The sequence below is a fragment of the Nerophis lumbriciformis genome, linkage group LG12, assembly GCF_033978685.3.
Source record: "Nerophis lumbriciformis linkage group LG12, RoL_Nlum_v2.1, whole genome shotgun sequence".
Classification (NCBI taxonomy): Eukaryota; Metazoa; Chordata; class Actinopteri; order Syngnathiformes; family Syngnathidae; genus Nerophis; species Nerophis lumbriciformis.
This window is the reverse complement of record NC_084559.2, coordinates 39,700,213-39,720,348: the sequence shown is the minus strand read 5'-3', so window position 1 is coordinate 39,720,348 and position 20,136 is coordinate 39,700,213. Positions and strand designations below refer to the sequence as shown.

Here is a 20,136-nt window from a genome sequence, read left to right as displayed (position 1 = left end):
ACCTGTTCTCAATTAGCCTGTTCACCTTTGGGATTTTCAAAATAAGTGCTGGATGATCATTCCTCAACTTTCTCAGTCTTTTTTGCCACTTGTGCCAGCTTTTTTGAAACATGTTGCAGACATCAAATTCCAAATGAGCTAATATTTGCAAGAAATAACAAAGTTTTCCAGTTTGAACGTTAAGTATCTTGTCTTTGCAGTCTATTCAATTGAATATAGATTGAAAAGGATTTGCAAAACATTGTATTCTGTTTTTATTTACGATTTTACACAACGTGCCAACTTCACTGGTTTTGGGGTTTGTAATTAAGCTGTATTAACATCTCAATGATGATCATTTGAGTTGAGTTTGAGTTTCATGGCAAAAACTGAATGCTTATGTACATGTGATTTCTCAATTTATTGTTTTTAATATTTTAGCAAAAAATGGTCATTGTCATTATAGGGTATTGTGTGTATAATTTTGAGGTCAAAATTCATTAATTATATTTTGGAATAAAGCTGTAATATAATAACATGTGGAAAAAGTAAAGAACTGTGCATACTTTCCGGTTGCAGTGTAGCCGAGATATACCCACGGATAACGATCTACAAAATGTGGCTTTTAAGGAGAGAAATTGCAGCTTGATCATCAGCACCAAGCAAGTGTGATGTCAGGCTCGCTGCAGCTCTCGTTGTTTGTTGCGGACATTGAGCGACAGAAGTAAACTGTCTCCAAACAAGAGTTTGGTCTCCAATAACACCAGAAAAATATATATTTTGCTTGTTGTTTTTAACAAAGAAGAAGTCAATAAAAGAATTGGACAACTTTCCCAGAACTTGAAACATTCTCAACAAAGTAGATTGTACAATAAGCAGCATCAGTTAGAGATAAATTATAAGAAACAAATACATGTTATTACTGAATAACACAGACTTGATTTTGAATGTATGTATATAGTATTTTTAAAGAAAATATATGCACCAACGCCAATTATGCAAATTAAATGACGTTGTCATATTGACCACGTGTCACTAGCCATGCCCCCATCGCCACAGGTATATTGGCAATCTGGTGCAAACTTTGCTATTTTGTTTACTTCCTAAAATTCTGCACTTGAAATACAAAATAAAAGATAAGAATAGGCCACATCACTTTTACATACTGAGAGAACATTATCTATTATGTATTTACTTAATTATTTATTTATTTGTGTTACACTGTGTAGCACTGTTTGTGTTACGGATTAAGTACAAAGAAAATTCTTAGAAATTTTATATGAAACGGAAAGGGGTACGAATAAATTAGCTTTGATTCTTCATGCTTCTTTTCGGACATGCTGTAATAAGAAACTGTAAATATGTGATGAACCATTCTGTAACTGTATGCATGTTCAAAATAAAATACCATAACCAAAAACAAGTGTCCATTAGTTAATGAATAAATACTTATTCAGAATAAGATTGGTTTATTTGAACATAAATACAGTTTCAAAATGATGCATCACACTTTTACATTTCCTTTACAAGAAGTCCAAAAAGGAGTGGAAAGAAGCAACACTTATTTAACCCATTTTCCACTTCATATCAATTACCGCCCTGTACTCGGATTGACACATTTCAAACATTTCACCGATCACAAACGTAATTCATAACTAGGTAAATCATTGTGATTAGATAACTAATATCTTATTTTCCTCTAGTTCAAGACATGTACCAATAACAGTCTTCCTTGTACTTTGAAAACACTGGTAGTTTGAACAGATATTTTTTAAATTGGATAATTTTAGGACATTGTTTCACATCTTTATTTAAATCCATTCCATTATATAATTCCACATACTGATATACTAAAAGTCTTAAGTGTTGATGATCCATCCATCCATCCATCCATCCATCTTCTTCCGCTTATCCGAGGTCGGGTCGCGGGGGCAGCATCCTAAGCAGGGAAGCCCAGACTTCCCTCTCCCCAGCCACTTCGTCCAGCTCCTCCCGGGGGATCCCGAGGCGTTCCCAGGCCAGCCGGGAGACATAGTCTTCCCAACGTGTCCTGGGTCTTCCTCGTGGCCTCCTACCGGTCGGACATGCCCTAAACACCTCCTTAGGGAGGCGCTCGGGTGGCATCCTGACCAGATGCCCGAACCACCTCATCTGGCTCCTCTCAATGTGGAGGAGCAGCGGCTTTACTTTGAGCTCCCCCCGGATGACAGAGCTTCTCACCCTATCTCTAAGGGAGAGCCCCGCCACCCGGCGGAGGAAACTCATTTCGGCCGCTTGTACCCGTGATCTTGTCCTTTCGGTCATAACCCAAAGCTCATGACCATAGGTGAGGATGGGAACGTAGATCGACCGGTAAATTGAGAGCTTTGCCTTCCGGCTCAGCTCCTTCTTCACCACAACGGATCGATACAGCGTCCGCATTACTGAAGACGCCGCACCGATCCGCCTGTCGATCTCACGATCCACTCTTCCCTCACTCGTGAACAAGACTCCGAGGTACTTGAACTCCTCCACTTGGGGTAAGATCTCCTCCCCAACCCGGAGATGGCACTCCACCCTTTTCCGGGCTAGAACCATGGACTCGGACTTGGAGGTGCTGATTCCCATCCCAGTCGCTTCAGACTCAGCTGCGAACCGATCCAGTGAGAGCTGAAGATCCTGGCCAGATGAAGCCATCAGGACCAAATCATCTGCAAAAAGCAGAGACCTAATCCTGCAGCCACCAAACCGGATCCCCTCAACGCCTTGACTGCGCCTAGAAATTCTGTCCATAAAAGTTATGAACAGAATCGGTGACAAAGGGCAGCCTTGGCGGAGTCCAACCCTCACCGGAAACGTGTCCGACTTACTGCCAGCAATGCGAACCAAGCTCTGACACTGATCATACAGGGAGCGGACCGCCACAATCAGACAGTCCGAAACCCCATACTCTCTGAGCACTCCCCACAGGACTTCCCGAGGGACACGGTCGAATGCCTTCTCCAAGTCCACAAAGCACATGTAGACTGGTTGGGCAAACTCCCATGCACCCTCAAGGACCCTGCCGAGAGTATAGAGCTGGTCCACAGTTCCACGACCAGGACGAAAACCACACTGTTCCTCCTGAATCCGAGGTTCGACTATCCGGCGTAGCCTCCTCTCCAGTACACCTGAATAGACCTTACCGGGAAGGCTGAGGAGTGTGATCCCACGATAGTTAGAACACACCCTCCGGTTCCCCTTTTTAAAGAGAGGAACCACCACCCCGGTCTGCCAATCCAGAGGTACCGCCCCCGATGTCCACGCGATGCTGCAGAGTCTTGTCAACCAAGACAGCCCTACAGCATCCAGAGCCTTAAGGAACTCCGGGCGGATCTCATCCACCCCCGGGGCCTTGCCACCGAGGAGCTTTTTAACTACCTCAGCAACCTCAGCCCCAGAAATAGGAGAGCCCACCACAGACTCCCCAGGCACTGCTTCCTCATAGGAAGACGTGTTGGTGGGATTGAGGAGGTCTTCGAAGTATTCCCTCCACCGATCCACAACTTCCGCAGTCGAGGTCAGCAGAACACCATCCGCACCATACACGGTGTTGGTAGTGCACTGCTTCCCCTTCCTGAGGCGGCGGATGGTGGTCCAGAATCGCTTCGAAGCCGTCCGGAAGACGTTTTCCATGGCTTTCCCGAACTCGTCCCATGTCCGAGTTTTTGCCTCCGCGACCGCTGAAGCCGCACACCGCTTGGCCTGTCGGTACCTGTCCGCTGCCTCAGGAGTCCCATGAGCCAAAAGAACCCGATAGGACTCCTTCTTCAGCTTGACGGCATCCCTCACCGCCGGTGTCCACCAACGGGTTCTAGGATGACCGCCACGACAGGCACCAACTACCTTGCGGCCACAGCTCCAATCAGCCGCCTCGACAATAGAGGTGCGGAACATGGTCCACTCGGACTCAATGTCCAGCACCTCCCTCGTGACATGTTCGAAGTTCTTCCGGAGGTGGGAATTGAAACTCTCTCTGACAGGAGACTCTGCCAGACGTTCCCAGCAAACCCTCACAATGCGTTTGGGCCTGCCAGGTCTATCCGGCATCCTCCCCCACCATCGCAGCCAACTCACCACCAGGTGGTGATCGGTAGAAAGCTCCGCCCCTCTCTTCACCCGAGTGTCCAAAACATGAGGCCGCAAATCCGATGACACAACTACAAAGTCGATCATAGAACTGCGGCCTAGGGTGTCCTGGTGCCAAGTGCACATATGGACACCCTTATGCTTGAACATGGTGTTCGTTATGGACAATCCGTGACGGGCACAAAAGTCCAATAACAAAACACCACTTGGGTTCAGATCCGGGCGGCCATTCTTCCCAATCACGCCTCTCCAGGTTTCACTGTCGTTGCCAATATGAGCGTTGGTTGAAGTCCCCCAGTAGAACGAGGGAATCACCCGGGGGAGCACTCTCAAGTACTCCCTCGAGTGAATCCAAAAAGGGTGGGTACTCTGAGCTGCTGTTTGGCGCGTAAGCGCAAACAACAGTCAGGACCCGTCCCCCCACCCAAAGGCGGAGGGAAGCTACCCTCTCGTCCACCGGGTTGAACTCCAACATGCAGGCTCTGAGCCGGGGGGCAACAAGAATTGCCACCCCAGCCCGTCGCCTCTCACTGCTGGCAACGCCAGAGTGGAAGAGAGTCCAGCCCCTCTCGAGAGAACTGGTTCCAGAGCCCTTGCTGTGCGTCGAGGTGAGTCCGACTATATCCAACCGGAACTTCTGTACCTCGCGCACTAGCTCAGGCTCCTTCCCCCCCCAGCGAGGTGACGTTCCACGTCCCAAGAGCTAGCTTCTGTAGCCGAGGATCGGACCGCCAAGTGCCCTGCCTTCGGCTACCGCCCAGCTCACATTGCACCCGACCTCTATGGCCCCTGCTATGGGTGGTGAGCCCATTGGAGGGGGGACCCACGTTGCCTCTTCGGGCTGTGCCCGGCCGGGCCCCATGGGGACAGGCCCGGCCACCAGGCGCTCGCCATCGTGCCCCAACTCCGGGCCTGGCTCCGGAGGGGGGCCCCGGTGACCCGCGTCCGGGCGAGGGAAATCTGAGTCTCGGTTCTTGCATTTCCATAGAAGTCTTCGAGCTGCTCTTTGTCTGATCCCTCACCTAGGACCTGTTTGTCTTGGGAGACCCTACCAGGGGGCATGGAAGCCCCCGGACAACATAGCTCCTAGGATCATTGGGACACGCAAACTCCTCTACCACGTTAAGGTGGCAGCTCAGAGAGGAGAGTGTTGATGATATTTCAATTAATTAAACATAAATACATTTTCTAACATTATGTTGTGTTTATCGCCTGTTCTTTTGTTGACATTCTGTCCCTGTTAAAATAAATTTACCATAAAATGAAGGATTGCTCATCCCTTACAAAAAAGGTGTGAAATTTCAAAAAATCCGCACCCAATTAAAGTTGTTTCCCCCAATATAACACAAATATAAATTGCAGTTAGTAGTTTGAGAGATGCTAATTTGTGTTCAAACTACTGTTGAGGTGCCCTTTTGCTCAGGGGCACAGGTTTTGTGTAGTGCCAACATAGAAAATGTTATATAAGATATGTTAATGTATGCTCCTTGCTATTTGAAGGTGATTTCATCTATGATACCCAATGACGATTTTGGGGGATTTGAACCTCTCAGATTGCAGGTAAGTGTAGATTTACTCATTCCACTTCCTAAATGATATTAGCCCCTCTCTTTCTAATAGTTACCCTGTCCTTTCAACAGAAACCTGGTTTTTATCAGCCCAGTGTGGATGGGGCTCAGTGAGTATTATGACCATTTACAAAGGAAAACCATTTTGGGGAAAGCAACTGTTTATGCAGTTCATAGTTTGTGTGTCCATGAAAAATATTTCAATACCTACCAATAGGCCTACACATTCATTTTCTATACCACTTAGCCTGCCACATACTTCATGCCTGCCAGACCCGGCAGCAGAAAATATTCAGGGGGGGGCATCAAATTTTTTTGGGTGGGTGCATCTGCCAAAGCTGATTCCCGCCGCGGTAGCGCACACACTTGTTAAGGCTTTAATGCTGGCCTTTATCCGTCCACAACTGATTACTAAATGTAAGACAGACACTAAAACAGTATGTAATATGTACAATATTTACCATATTTTGGTAAATATTTGGAACTTATTTCCCCGGCGCATTTATTTCCGTTTCCAGAGCAGCGCACCTCCGACTTCCGGCAAAAAAAACATGTTTTCCTACTCTCGGAAACAAACACATCTGTGTTCTAATCAAGGCAGACACGGTAATAAACAACGTAGATGACTATTTTTGGACAAATGAGGATTCACAGCCTTTATCTTGTCAAAGCTGAATATACGGAGGACAAATTACTGATTCTACAAGCCAACACGGCAGAAGAGTGAGATGTTGAAGCAAATGGAAGCAGAGAGAGTGAGGTGAAAATGACTCAAAGCTGCAAAATGTAGATCTTGAAGCCACGCTATTTCAACATAAATGGAGTACTTACCCAAATCAACTTGAAAAAACGTCCACGGCCAGCTGGACGAAAAGCAAAACTGTACATCGAGTGAGTCACATTGTAATTATTATCATACTATTTGTCATGATCCGTTACCCGGATCATGGCATGATTTATGTTGGTTATATTTCTGTTTTAGTCTGTTTCCTGGGTGCACACTCTTTCCCTGTTCACTGTTGGTTTCCATGGGCACTGATTCTCCTCACCTGTCTTAGTTTTGCAATTAGTGTTCTCACCAGGTGTTTTGGTTAATCACTCCCCTTTATAGTTTCCTGTCACCCAGCAATAGTTGCTGTGTCAATGTTTGCTTTATGCAACATTTACGTTCCCCTGGTTTTCTAATCGCTCTTTATATTATTCTGCCGACCAGAATCCCCGTTTTTTCACCCTTGCTGACATTTTGTTTTTTTTGTTTAGCTCCACACTTGCTAGCGTCCTCAGTTTTGTATTTTTGTCCTGCCTTTTATTTATTAAAAATACTTTAATCCTACCTGCACACTCCTCCTGCTTGTCTTCTGCCTTGGAAGGAACACGACAATCACAACCATGCGTCAAAGACGTAACACTATTAGAAAAATAGTTCCTCAGTGTTCGCTCTTAAAATAACAATGTCGCTACAGCATGGTTATTAAACAAGTTACGGAATGTAAATTAAGTATTGTTGACGGTTTTTGAATGCATTTTTAAAGTGATTTAGAGGTAGAATTGCTTGCTCCCCTTGGCTGCCTTGGTAGCCACCAACAACGAGTCGATTTGTATATGTTAGAATGCAAAAAAATAAAATAACTTTTGTCTTCTTGTCTCTCATAAGGATCTGTAACAATAGGCACAATTAAATCAAAAAGTGCAGTTCTTTGCTGCATTAATTTTTTAAAAGAGATCTAAAATCCACATTACCAGATTAATATTATATTAAAATCCTTGGATAGCCCTACAGCTAGGAAGTGAGGCAGAATTGTTGGAAAAGTCAACAAATAAAAGTGTAATATGTTTTTTTGTTTGTTCGAAGCAGTCTTGTTTAAAGTACTTTAAAGTAATACTTTAGTGAAAGTACATGTATCTGACCAGAAAATTACTTTGATAGAGGTTAAAGTGATATTTTAAAAATACTCCATTCATCTTCTTCCGCTTATCTTAGGTCGGCAACACTTAATTTACATTTTGTGACTTAAAATATTAACCAAGGATTGGTGATATTGTTAATAAAAGCACTAACGCAGACAAACTATTAATAGCGGCAAAGTGATCAGTTCCGTCTGTGTCTATGTTTACATCATCGAGTGGTCTGCTGTTTCCTCGCTTCCCTGCTCCCTGTAAGTTCATTGTAGATCATAAATCATGCCTCTCACCTGAAAAGTAGATGGCTGAGAATATAATCTGACAAGTAGGTCCACTTTGACAGCCATTAAGGACCTGGAACAGGCGAGAACAACACGAAAAATGCTTGTTCCACCCACTCTCCCACCCCGTTTCTTTGCAAGGATTATGAGACAATTTTCATCTAAATGGAAATATATGAACATCCTAGCAGTCTGCATTATAATGACAGCAGACCTTGCACAGTAACTGATGTTCTATTATGTTTGTTGGCTCTCTTAAAGCAAAAATCAGTAATGAAGAAAAAAAAAAGCAAACGTGATGCGTTTTTTAAATGAATGCGCCGCCTATGCTTACAATTATCAAAATACGTAAATATTAAATGTTATTATAAATGTGCCCATTACTACATTACATATACAAGGTTTTTCCTGTGTTCAAAATTGCGTGGCGGCCGCCTCCAGCTAATTTTGTGCTGCCAGCGTGTTGATTGAGCAATTGATGTCCCTCTGCAGCAGCTACGTATTTTAACTCTAGTTGCAGCGTTGCACCACTATAGAGGCGCTATATCGACAGCAGTGCACCGGAAAGACCTGAAGCAACTACCGAAGAAGAAACAGATCGAATCGTGTTTTTTCCCGCTACTTGGTGCATTACGTTGACTGCCATAACAAGTGGATTTCTGCTATACGGCGCATGATACGGAGGGATCACTGCACTCGTACAGAACATTCCAGACTGTGCTGTGAACATTTTGACTCTGGTAAGTGAACACAGCTAATAGTGTTAGCTTGGTTTCCAACCTTTTCTGACTAAATATAATAGATCGATTGATTGAAAAATGTATTAGAAGTTTGCATAGGATCAGGTAGTTTCATGACGGTACAGATTGACTGGTACAAGGTCAACTAAAAGGAGTTACCCCAAGAAAGCATTACAAGCATGTCGTGTTTATTGAAAAAACGTTTCCTCCGTGTCAGAGTAACGTTTATGTTTTTAGCGTTGCAGATACTACTTTAAAAAGCGATCTCACGAGGAGGATAGTCAATAGTCCAGGTGAAACAGAGCAGAGAGATTAACGTAACAGGCAGTTAAAATGTAATAATTCAAGGTGGTGATGTGTGGAACTTTTTGTCCACAGAGCGCAAAATCATCTATGAGTGTCTCAAGCAAAAGTGGTCCCACCACACAAGCTATGAGACCATCATTCTCTTATGCAAGCGCTTAGGCCACAGGTGTCAAACTCAAGGCCCGGGGGCCAGATCTGACCCGTGACATCATTTTATCTGCCCTGCAAACACCTGAAAATTACGTGTCAATAAAGTATTTAATATTTTCTCACTAAATGTAATGGATTTTTTAAATTTTGACAGAAAAAAAATATATTTACTGCTTGAAATTGCATGCCTTTTAAACTTTAATAGAATCCATTATTGCAACAAATATTACAGTATATTGTCATACTTTCCAAAAATGTTTTGTCCAAATAAAAATAAATACTTAAATATCAGATTGACTTATGATTTTACAGCAAACTACCCGAATACAAAAGACAATACATTTTACGGTGTTCTTTACAGCATATTACTGTATATTGAAAAAAACCTACAATTTTTTGCGTAAAAATTCTGGAGATCAGGCTTGTATCACCGCTGCCTCAATTTGAGCCAGGAAAAATCCCTGCATATATATACTTACATCATGTATGTAAAACCTTAATGGAGGTGTTTGGATGTTTTTTAGGGACTCTATAGGCAGAATTAAACAGCTCATTGTAAGCAGACTTTTAATTGCATTTATTTTGTATTTAGAATGCATTAAAAAAAAAAAACTTCCGTCGTTATGTCCCTCATAATGATTGGGAACGATAGGCACATTTCCAAAGAAAGTGCAGTTCCCCTTTAAAGTACTTGACATTTATTGTACTGAAGTATTTAAACAAAGTGTGTAAGATCACTTGATGTGCACAGCTCCACGTTTGTTTACTTCTGATCCAATTCTATTACTTGAATTTGGGACATCCTTGAAAATTAGATGCTGCATCTCGAGGCGCTACCCTAAATACATTGAATCTGCGGATATCAATACCATTGCGATAACACAGCTATGTTTGCTTTAATATCTTTATTAATATTGTTAATTTCTTGTGGTGTGAGGCTTTAAAACGCCTCGCTACAGGAAAGTATGATGAGACACAGTCAGGCACACAGGCACCAAGATTAAGCAGCTGGTCAAGTGTACAGTAATGCAAAGCATCGGAGAGTGGCATGGCTCAGATGTTAGAGCAGCCACCTAAAAACTTCAGTGTTCTTGGTAGGAATCCAGTTCTCACTATAAAGAGCTTTGAGTGTCTAGAAAAGTGCTATATAAATCTAATTTCAATTGTTATTGATGGGCTTTCTGAAAATGGCAACATGAATTAGGAAGGAAGATTGGGTGTGTGACTTTTTCAGCTTTTCTGCTTACACACACACACACACACACACACACACACACACACACACATGAAACTGTGGTTGCGCCGATATGTTTGTAAATATATTGAAAATTACAAGTAAATTAGAGCTGTCAAATTTAACGCACTCACCTTTACAATTATTCACAAGAATTATCGCATTACAAAAATTACCGCACATGCTCATTTACTTTTACTGCCAATAGTGGCATGGGTTGCCATACAGTCAATGATCAGGTCAATTTATACACCATTGCAAAAATAAGTGAAATGTCCCCAAAAATGGATTTCTTTTTAAATTTGACAAATAAATAACATGGATTAGAATACAACATTAACATTCTGACAATAATGTTGCTTTGTGTCAAAATATTGGGGTCTTTTTTTACAGTTAATGCACAATTATTCAGGGAAGTAATTTACTACATTAATCATAAAATGGATTAATGTGATTCAGAAAAAAACACTTGTTTGACATTTCTAATTTCTGTTGCTAGATATCTCGAGATGTATGTTGTAATATGTATATATGCTTTGCTATGGAGGGTTTTGTTTTTCCCCACACCAGACTGGGCCCCCTTAGGAGCCCTGTCGAGATTGTATTTTTTTACTCATCTTTCTCCAGCATTTACATTTTTCCCACCTTTTACGGGGCGCCTTGTGGCAACCCATCAGCGTTCCTGTTCTGTAACCCTGTGCACTGTTTGTTTGTCTAATCTTGAACGGGTTTGTACTGAAAATAAAGTTTTGTTGTACTTGTGCAATGACAATAAAGACCTACCTACCTACCTACCTACCTTAAATGGTGGTAGACATTTGATTACATTTTTTGTCAATATTTTAGGCATTCTCGCTACATGTGTATGGGCGTCCCTTACATGGCTCGAGGTCCGGGTCAGTTGACCGTGCCAGGAGGTGCCAAGGTCTTTATATTCGGAGAAGAGGACAGGGATGGAATGGCAACTGTCATATATGATGGACAGGTAATGATATAGCGAAATTATGGTAAAACATATATTTAAATTAAAAGTAAAGTTTGCAGGTGTTCCTGCTCTCTTTGTTTCCATCCATGCTTCATTTACCAATCTGCAACCTTTTGTTTTCAGAGAGGACTTGTGCCAGCGTCTCTGCTCAAGCCAGCAGATATAAAGACAGCCGAAGGCAAAACTGTTAATGTAAATAATGTGTATACACTCTTTTAACATGTTAATGGGAGTATTTACATGACCAACAAAACTAATTATGATGACATGTTATATTTTCTCTCGTGATCAGAGGACCCGCCATAGTCTCCTATGAAAATCTCCCATGAAAAAATTACTTGCAACTGCATTTTCTTGAGTCTGGAAAATTCCTTTGCACCATTACAGAGTAATTTTTAGTTTTTAGTAGTTTTGTCACGCAGGTGGGAGGTTCCAACACACACCCAGGACACGATAAATGACACAAAAATCCCATTCCTCTTGACTCCTGTGCTCAACCTGACTACTTGGGAAGAACATTGCTATAATGTTGCTCACATTTTAGCAAGAGACTTTGTGGGGAGCACATTTGGCATGTTAGAAACTCCATTGTCTACATCGCACTAGAACAGCGCTTCTGTATAGCCCAGTAGCAGAATGTAGTTGCCTGCTGCATGTTCCACAACATAGCAAAATGCTACAGGTTGATAGCATGTTGCTATGAATGTGGAGGAAAAATATGTCTCCATGGTGACAGCTGGTAGGACTTGCAAAGTTCTCATTTAAATAGAGCGGTCAGCACTACTTTTGCACTTGTTATCAATTCACACACCCACTAACAGCGTGTGCTATTTTTTAGTTTACGCACATAATTTGGCACTTGTAATTCCATTATCTTCTGCACATATTATGGGTTCATACCAAAGAGGTCTGAGTGGAGAACCATCTCAAAAGTGTACCATAACCTTTAGATGACTGTTTTGGTATAGCTACACAATATGCAGTGTTTGAAGCACCAAATTGATGAGTTGGTTGGGTTTAATATTTTCTATTTTTATGTTCAACAGAAGAAAACTTACTTTGTTTTATTCATCCACCAGACACTTCCGACTGGGATCCCCCTCCCTCCAGGTCTAAAGCCACCCACTCGTCCACAAACCAGATCCAGTTCTGCAACTCCTACTTGGGGTAAAATCATATTTACTGGTACCTTATCTTGGCCCTTCAAACAAAACACTTTTGCATTCTGAATTCAGAGATCATACCACCATTATAATTCAGTGAAACAGTAGAAAAGGGATGACTGATGAATAGTCAAATTCACCTAACATTATATTTCCATGCAGAACACCTGATCTCTGACACACCACCACCACCCTATGCAACCGCCACCCGTATTCAACCGTCAGCCTCAACACTTCCCGGGTACACAGCCAATGCAGCCAGCAAGCAGGTAGCATTCCTATCTAAAAAAACAAGTTTCTTTTTACAAGTTGTACATATTTATCTGTTTTCATGTAGGTGGCATACACACTTGTGCTAATCTAAAATAACAATAACGACAAACAAAGCCAACATACATTAACTCACAGCACATATTGCAAATCATATAAACTGCTCAAAAAATAAACACATAATCAGCACAGTTAGGAAGCTGCACTGATTGATGATAAATCAACTTTACTTGCTGTTGTGCAAATGGAATGGACAGATGAGAGGCAATTCCATTTAAAGCTGTTATAAAGAAATGGTTCTCTGTACTCATCCTGACTGGTTGATTTTTGGAAAATTTTGCATATAGGCAGCACCCTCACCACTACTGGTTGTGCAGCTTGCACAGAATGGCACATTAATGCACATTGTGGCAAGAAGGTTTTTTGTTTCCCCCAGCACAATGTAAAGAGTATGGAGGAAATACCAGGACACGGGCTGCTAGTACAGCAGGAACCTTACTAGCAAAACCTCTATTTACTACTCCTTTATGCAAGGAGTGAAAAGGAGCACTGCCAGAGCCCTACAAAATTACTTTTAGCAGGCTGCATATGTGTACATTTCTGTTTAAACTGTCAGAAGCAATAAGTAATTACTAGGGATGTAACAATATTGTAGATAGTGCGGTTTCAAAAGGATGTGTGACAATATCAAACAAAAACATGTTGAGCGTAGTTTTTTCTGGTGCTTTTGCATTTTATGTCTGAAAATAAACTACATCTCCCATATATGTATATATATATATGTATGTATATATATATATATGTATATATATATATATATATATATATATATATATATATATATATATACATATGTGTGTGTGTGTGTACATATATTATATTATATATATATATACATATATATATTATTATATATATATTATACTCCTCTCTGAGCTGCCACCTTATCGTGGTAGAGGAGTTTGCTTGTTTCAATGATCCTAGGAGCTATGTTGTCCGGGGGCTTTATGACCCCTGGTAGGGTCTCCCAAGACTAACTGGTCCTGAGGGATCAGACAAAGAGCAGCTCGAAGACCTCTATGAAGAATACAAACAAAGGACCCAGATTTCCCCCGCCCGAATGCGGGTCACCGGGGGCCCCCTCTGGAGCCAGGCCCGAAGGTGGGGCGCGATGGCAAGCGCCCATAGGGCCCGGCCGGGCACAGACCGAAGAAGCAACGTGGGTCCCCCCTCCAATGGGCTCACCACCCATAGCTGGGGCCATAGAGTTTGGGTGCAATGTGAGCTGGGCGGAAGCCGAAGGCAGGGCACTTGTCGGTCCGATCCTCGGCTACATAAGCTAGCTCTTGGGACGTGGAACATCACCTCGCTGGGGGGAAGGAGCCTGAGCTAGTGCGCGAGGTGGAGAAGTTCCGGCTAGATATAGTCGGACTCACTTCGACGCACAGCAAGGGTTTTGGAACCAGTTCTCTTGAGAGGGGCTGGACTCTCTTCCACTCTGGCGTTGCCAGCAGTGAGAGGCGAGGGGTTCGGGTGGCAATTCTTGTTGCCCCCCCGGCTGAAAGCCTGCACGTTGGAGTTCAACCCAGTGGATGAGAGGGTAGCTTCCCTCCGCCTTCGGGTGGGGTGACGGGTCCTGACTGTTGTTTGCGCTTACGCGCCAAGCGGCAGCTCAGAGTACCCACCCTTTTTAGATTCACCCAAGGGAGTACTGGAGAGTGCTCCCTCGGGTGATTCCCTCGTTCTACTGGGGGACTTCAACGCTCACATTGGCAGTGACAGTGATTGGGAAGAATGGCCGCCCGGATCTGAACCCGAGTGGTGTGTTGTTATTGGACTTTTGTGCTCGTTACAGATTGTCCATAACAAACACCATGTTCAAACAAAAGGGTGTCCATATGTGCACTTGGCACCAGGACACCCTAGGCCGTAGTTCCATGATCGACTTTGTAGTTGTGTCATCGGATTTGCGGTCTCATGTTTTGGACACTCTGGTGAAGAGAGGGCCGGAGCTTTCTACCGATCACCACCTGGTGGTGAGTTGACTGCGATGGTGGGGGAGGATGCCGGACAGACCTGGCAGGCCCAAACCCATTGTGAGGGTTTGCTGGGAACGCCTAGCAGAGTCTCCTGTCAGATAGAGTTTCAATTCCCGCCTCCAGAAGAACTTTGAACATGTCACGAGGGAGGCGCTGGACATTGAGTCCGAGTGGACGATGTTCCGTACCTCTATTGTCGAGGCGGTCGATTGGAGCTGTGGCCGCAAGGTGGTTGGTGCCTGTCGTGGCGGTAATCCAAGAACCTGCTGGTGGACACCAGCGGTGAGGGATGCCGTCAAGCTGAAGAAAGAGTACTATCGGGCTCTATTGGACTCCGGAGGCAGCAGACAGGTACCGACAGGCCAAGCGGTGTGCGGCTTCAGCGGTCGCGGAGGCAAAAACTCGGACATGGGAGGAGTTCGGGGAAGCCATGGAAAACGACTTCCAGACGGCTTCGAAGCGATTCTGGACCACCACCCGCCACCTCAGGAAGGGGAAGCAGTACAATGTCAACACCGTGTATGGTGGGGATGGTGTTCTGCTGACCTCGACTGCGGATGTTGTGGATTTGTGGAGGGAATACTTCGAAGACCTCCTCAATCCTACCAACACGTCTTCCTATGAGGAAGCAGTGCCTGGGGAATCTGTGGTGGGCTCTCCTATTTCTGGGGAGGAGGTTGCCGAGGTAGTTAAAAAGCTACTCGGTGGCAAGGCCCCGGGGGTGGATGAGATCCGCCCTGAGTTCCTTAAGGCTCTGGATGCTGTGGAGCTGCCTTGGTTGACAAGACTCTGCAACATCGCGTGGACATCGGGGGGGTACCTCTGGATTGGCAGACCGGGGTGGTGGTTCTTCTCTTTAAGAAGGGGAACCGGAGGGTGTGTTCCAACTATCGTGGGATCACACTCCTCAGCCTTCCCGGTAAGGTCTATTCAGGTGTACTGGAGAGGAGGCTACGCCGGATAGTCGAACCTCAGATTCAGGAGGAACATTGTGGTTTTCGTCCTGGTCGTGGAACTGTGGACCGGCTCTATACTCTCGGCAGGGTCCTCGAGGGTACATGGGAGTTTGCCCAACCAGTCTACATGTGCTTTGTTGACATGGAGAAGGCATTCGACCATGACCTGGGGGAGTGCTCAAAGAGTATGGGGTATCAGACTGTCTGATTGTGGCAGGTTGTGTCCTGTATGATCAGTGTCAGAGCTTGGTCCGCATTGCTGGCAGCAAGTCGGACCCCTTTCCAGTGAGGGTTGGACTCCACCAAGGCTGCCCTTTGTCACAGATTCTGTTCATAACTTTTACGGACAGAATTTCTAGGCGCAGTCAGGGCATTGAGGGTATCTGGTTTGGTGGCTGCAGGATTAGGTCTCTGCTTTTTGCAGATGATGTGGTCCTGATGGCTTCATCTGGCCAAGATCTTCAGATTTCACCGGATTGGTTCGGTGAAGCGACTGAGATGGGAATCATCACCTCCAAGTCGGAGTCCATGGTTCTCGTCCGGAAAAGGATGGAGTGCCATCTCCGGGTTGGGGAAGAGATCTTCCCCAAGTGGAGGAGTTCAAGTACCTCAGAGTCTTGTTCAGGAGTGAGGGAAGTGTGGATCGTGAGATCGACAGGCGGATCGGTGCGGCGTCTTCAGTAATTCGGACACTGTATCGATCCGTTGGGGTGAAGAAGGAGCTGAGCCGGAAGGCTAAACTCTCAATTTATCGGTCGATCTACGTTCCCATCCTCACCTATGGTCATGAGCTATGGGTTATGACCGAAAGGACAAGATCACGGGTACAAGCGGACGAAATGAGCTTCTTCTTCTTAGAGATAGGGTGAGAAGCTCTCTCATCCGGGAAGAGCTCAAAGTAAAGCCGCTGCTCCTCCACATCAAGAGGAGCCAGATGAGGCATCTGGTCAGGATGCCACCCGAACGCCTCCCTTGGCAGGTGTTTCGGGCAGGTCCGACCAGTAGGAGGCCACGGGGAAGACCCAGGACACGTTGGGAAGACTATCTTTCCCGGCTGGCCTGGGAACGCCTTGGGATCCCCCGGGAGGAACTTGACGAAGTGGCTAGGGAGAGGGAAGTCTGGGCTTTCCTGCTTACGCTGCTGCCCTCGCGACCCGACCTTGGATAAGCGGAAGAAGATGGATGGATGGATGGATATATATTTTATAATATATATATTATTTATATATATATATATATATATATATATATATATCCATCCATCCATCCATCCATTTCCTACCGCTTATTTCCTTTGGTGTCGCGGGGGCGCTGGAGCCTATCTCAGCTACAATCGGGTGGAGGGCGGGGTACACCCTGGACAAGTCGCTACCTCATCACAGGGCCAACACAGATAGACAGACAACATTGACACTCACATTCACACACTAGGGCCAATTTAGTTTTGCCAATCAACCTATCCCCAGGTGCATGTCTTTGGAGGTGGGAGGAAGCCGCAGTACCCGGAGGGAACCCACGCAGTCACGGGGAGAACATGCAAACTCCACACAGAAAGATCCCGAGCCTGGGATTGAACCCAAGACTACTCAGGTCCTTCGTATTGTGAGGCAGACGCACTAACCCCTCTGTCACCGTGCTGCCCCTTGCATATATATATATATATATATATATATATATATATATATATATATATATATATATATATATATATCTTTAGTTCGTCTATCTTTGTTGACCCTGCGATGGGGTGGCGACTTGTCCAGTGTGTATCCCGCCTTCCATCCGAATGCAGCTGGGATAGGCTCCACCCCCCCTGCGATCCTGCAAAGGACAAGTGGTAGACAATGGACGGATTAGATGCTGCTCTCGCTTCAAAGAGGCAGGAAACCACAAAAAAATACTAGCAGATACTTAAAATTAAATGAATCAATAAAAACATTCATACGATAGAATGAATAAAATAAATTTGCACTCGACAATACTCCCCTGCAAAAAATCTACAGTAAGTAAATAATTAATTGGAATCCATATTATATTATAAGTTATACAGTACATTTATCTGTGAGTGAGCCAAAATATATTTTATATTGACCAATTCGCACACTGACTTCTTTAGAACTGCCCAGGGTCTGGTTGTTTGTTTTGTGACTCACAAGTCGAGTCCGACCAGCCATGTTTACTCAAATATTCTGTAACTTCCAACGATAATGCCATTAATTTAGTCAATAAATAATATACACATTAACTGTGAAACCTTTTTTTTCTGGTTATTTGTTTAGCAAGTTTTTCAATGATACAAACCTTTTTAAAATGAGGTTTGTATTAAAAAAGTTATGATATTTTTAACAAAGAGTTCACACCTAAAATGTTGAGCCCCATTGACTTTGTATTAAAGAAGTTGACCAGAAATTAGGTTATAAAACTGCATAACATTCTTAAAATCATCACAGGAAAAAAATACTCACATCATTGGAATCATCTTCACAAGACCTGTGTGATAATACTGGTTATGTAAATCAATCTTTTTTTTTTTTTTACAATTTTACCCACATGCCTGCATGTTATTACAGACCACAGCAAACTTTAAACAGCTTGACCAACGATTTTAAGGACAGTAAAACCATAAAACAGAAGACAACTTGTAGTATCACTTAACTTTGACACCCTCTTCTACACCTTTGGTCATCTGAGCCAGTAATTTCCAGAGACATCGAACCCTTACGAGAACCTCTCCATTTTATACACTGTGTAGTATGCATTATAAAAAAAGAAGTGTTTATTCTCCTTGTCCCTAGATTGTCAACGTGGTCCAGGAATCTGAAGCAGACTCTGTTGTGATGGTGAAAGTTAATTACATATACACTGTGGCACTGTCAGTGGCAACGAATACAACATACCATGAACTGAAGGAAGATATTGCGCATAAATTGGATCAGCCATCCTCTTCTTTACGTCTCAGGTAACTGATTTTTCAACTTTGATTTATGAATAATAATTTATTTGAACTAAAATATGCAATTTTGAAGAAACTGCGTGCGAATGCTGTACTTGCGCAAGCTGTGGAATTGTGCGAGTTGCCGATAAATGCAAATCGAACTGAACTGCTATCGTTAGCATGCCAACAGTTAGGATGCGACAAGTACAGATTAAGACTCTGAGGTGTACAACAGAAAAATCGGCCAAAAAATGTTGCATGCTAATGTTAGCATGTTAGCTTTAGCATGCTAACAGTTAGCATACGTCATGTTCAAAATTATATGACTTTCAAAACAACTCTTTGATACTTTTTTCAAACATGTAGCCAAGTGTCATCTTATTACAAACGACCGATGCTACCTTTACATACTGTATGTATGGCGGCAAAATTGACAAAACAATTAGCATATTTCAAGTTTCAAATTATATGACTTGTTACAAAATGAGCTAACTTTTTAGCTTGCTAATCTGAGCATGTTAGCATGCTAGCAGTTAGCTTGTGTCACATACCAAGTTACATGACTGTAAGGTGTATTACGGCTGCGAAATTTGCTAAGCAAAAGTGTGAAAAAAGTATTAGCATGCTAACTATAGCAGGCTAACGGTAGCATGCTACCAGTTGACTAACATAAGCAAGGAGCATTTTGACTTTGGAACTATTAAAATGTATTGAGAAATGTAGGATATATAGAAGTCTGTATATTGCTCATTCATTTCAATAGGAATTTCCTGGAATTTTTTTAAATTTTGGGAATATGAGCTATAGCACAGTTGCCCTGACTGAACTGGCGGTTGGCGTTGGAATTGTTTGAATTGGTCGAGAAATGTGAGTATAGTAATAATTTTTAATTCTTGAATGTCTTTAAAAACATTCAATTCGATGTCCAAAGGCTAGGGGTGTAACGGTACACAAAAATTTTGGTTCGGTACGTACCTCGGCTTAGAGGTCACGGTTCGGTTCATTTTCGGTACAGTAAGAAAACAACAAAATATACATTTTTGGGTTATTTATTTACCAAATTTGTAAACAATGGCATAACATACATATACACACAGGGTCCATTGACAGGGTTAATGTGGTCAACATATATAAAATAAAAATTAAATAATATAAGGCTCAGAATGGTTTCTTAACAAAACTTTTCTACATATAAAGTTTTTTTTTGATTGATTGATTGAGACTTATTAGTAGATTGCACAGTATTCTGTACAATTGACCACTATTTGGTAACACCCGAATAAGTTTTTCAACTTGTTTAAGTCGGGGTCCACGTTAATCAACATTAAACTGCTTCAAGTTGTTGTTCAGATTAAATAAAATGACAAAACTTTTCTTCTACATATAAAAAGTGCAACATTAAACATTATCAAGTCAACTCAGCCTCAGATTAACTTTTCTTTCCCCCCCCCCCCAGCCTGGCTAACTTTGCAGTAAGAGGTGGGAGCTGTTTGCTCATTTTTATCTTTGTTGAAGCGATGT

At 43.2% G+C, this 20,136-nt stretch overlaps 1 protein-coding gene across 2 annotated transcripts in view; it reads left to right on the top strand.

Moving 5' to 3' along the window:
- The window catches only part of LOC133623346 (neutrophil cytosol factor 2-like), a 139,742-nt gene that overhangs the window by 91,588 nt on the left and 28,018 nt on the right, over positions 1-20,136 (top strand). For both annotated transcript variants that reach the window (XM_061986560.1, XM_061986561.1), the window contains 7 exons: positions 5,587-5,646; positions 5,727-5,764; positions 11,114-11,252; positions 11,376-11,444; positions 12,332-12,419; positions 12,578-12,684; positions 18,476-18,639. In XM_061986560.1, coding sequence (XP_061842544.1) covers positions 5,587-5,646; positions 5,727-5,764; positions 11,114-11,252; positions 11,376-11,444; positions 12,332-12,419; positions 12,578-12,684; positions 18,476-18,639 — 665 coding nt within the window. The remainder of the gene's footprint in view (positions 1-5,586; positions 5,647-5,726; positions 5,765-11,113; positions 11,253-11,375; positions 11,445-12,331; positions 12,420-12,577; positions 12,685-18,475; positions 18,640-20,136) is intronic.